General features: G+C 41.7%; 1 protein-coding gene across 1 annotated transcript; it reads left to right on the forward strand.

The window, feature by feature from the left end:
* LOC142614256 (monothiol glutaredoxin-S6-like) lies at positions 1–587 on the forward strand. The gene has a single exon (XM_075786834.1). It carries the CDS (start codon positions 52–54, stop codon positions 370–372), a length of 321 nt encoding a protein of 106 aa, XP_075642949.1. The 5' UTR covers positions 1–51; the 3' UTR covers positions 373–587.

A 587-nucleotide genomic window follows, 5' to 3' on the forward strand; every position in this document is an offset into this window, starting at 1 on the left:
TCATAAGACACACACATTTCTAACTCCTTTAATAGTTACAGATCGATAGCAATGGATATAGTACAAAGGTTGGTGGCTGAAAAGCCTGTTGTGATCTTCAGCAAGAGCTCTTGCTGCATGAGCCACTCCATCAGGTCACTCATATGTAGCTTTGGGGCAAACCCTGCAGTTTATGAGATCGACAGGATACCAAATGGACAGCAAATTGAGAGGGCATTACTACAGCTGGGATGTCGGCCAAGCGTACCGGCTGTGTTCATAGGGCAAGAACTCATTGGTGGTGCAGATGAGGTTATGACTCTCCAAGTCAAGAGCAAGCTTGTTCCACTGCTTATAAGGGCTAAAGCTATATGGCTTTGGAATGGAAATTAAGTACTAGAAAGTTCTCAATTTCCATTTTTCGGTATAGTAATATACTTGAACTGAGAACTAGCAACGTTCTGATGATTTATAGATAGAGCATCTAATTTAGTTCACTTCTAGTTGTATACAACCCCCTCCCCCCGTGTCCTTTTCTTCTTCTCCGGGCGGCGATTTTTGTGTTTAACTCCTTTCTTCTTTAACTATGTTCAAGAGAGAAATCTATA

This window comes from Castanea sativa, chromosome 10 (genome assembly GCF_040712315.1).
Source record: "Castanea sativa cultivar Marrone di Chiusa Pesio chromosome 10, ASM4071231v1".
In the NCBI taxonomy this organism is placed as follows: Eukaryota; Viridiplantae; Streptophyta; class Magnoliopsida; order Fagales; family Fagaceae; genus Castanea; species Castanea sativa.

Bases quoted from the DNA above. Each gene is read 5' to 3' on its own strand.
- LOC142614256 (XM_075786834.1), top strand. From the start codon at position 52: ATGGATATAGTACAAAGGTTGGTGGCTGAAAAGCCTGTTGTGATCTTC.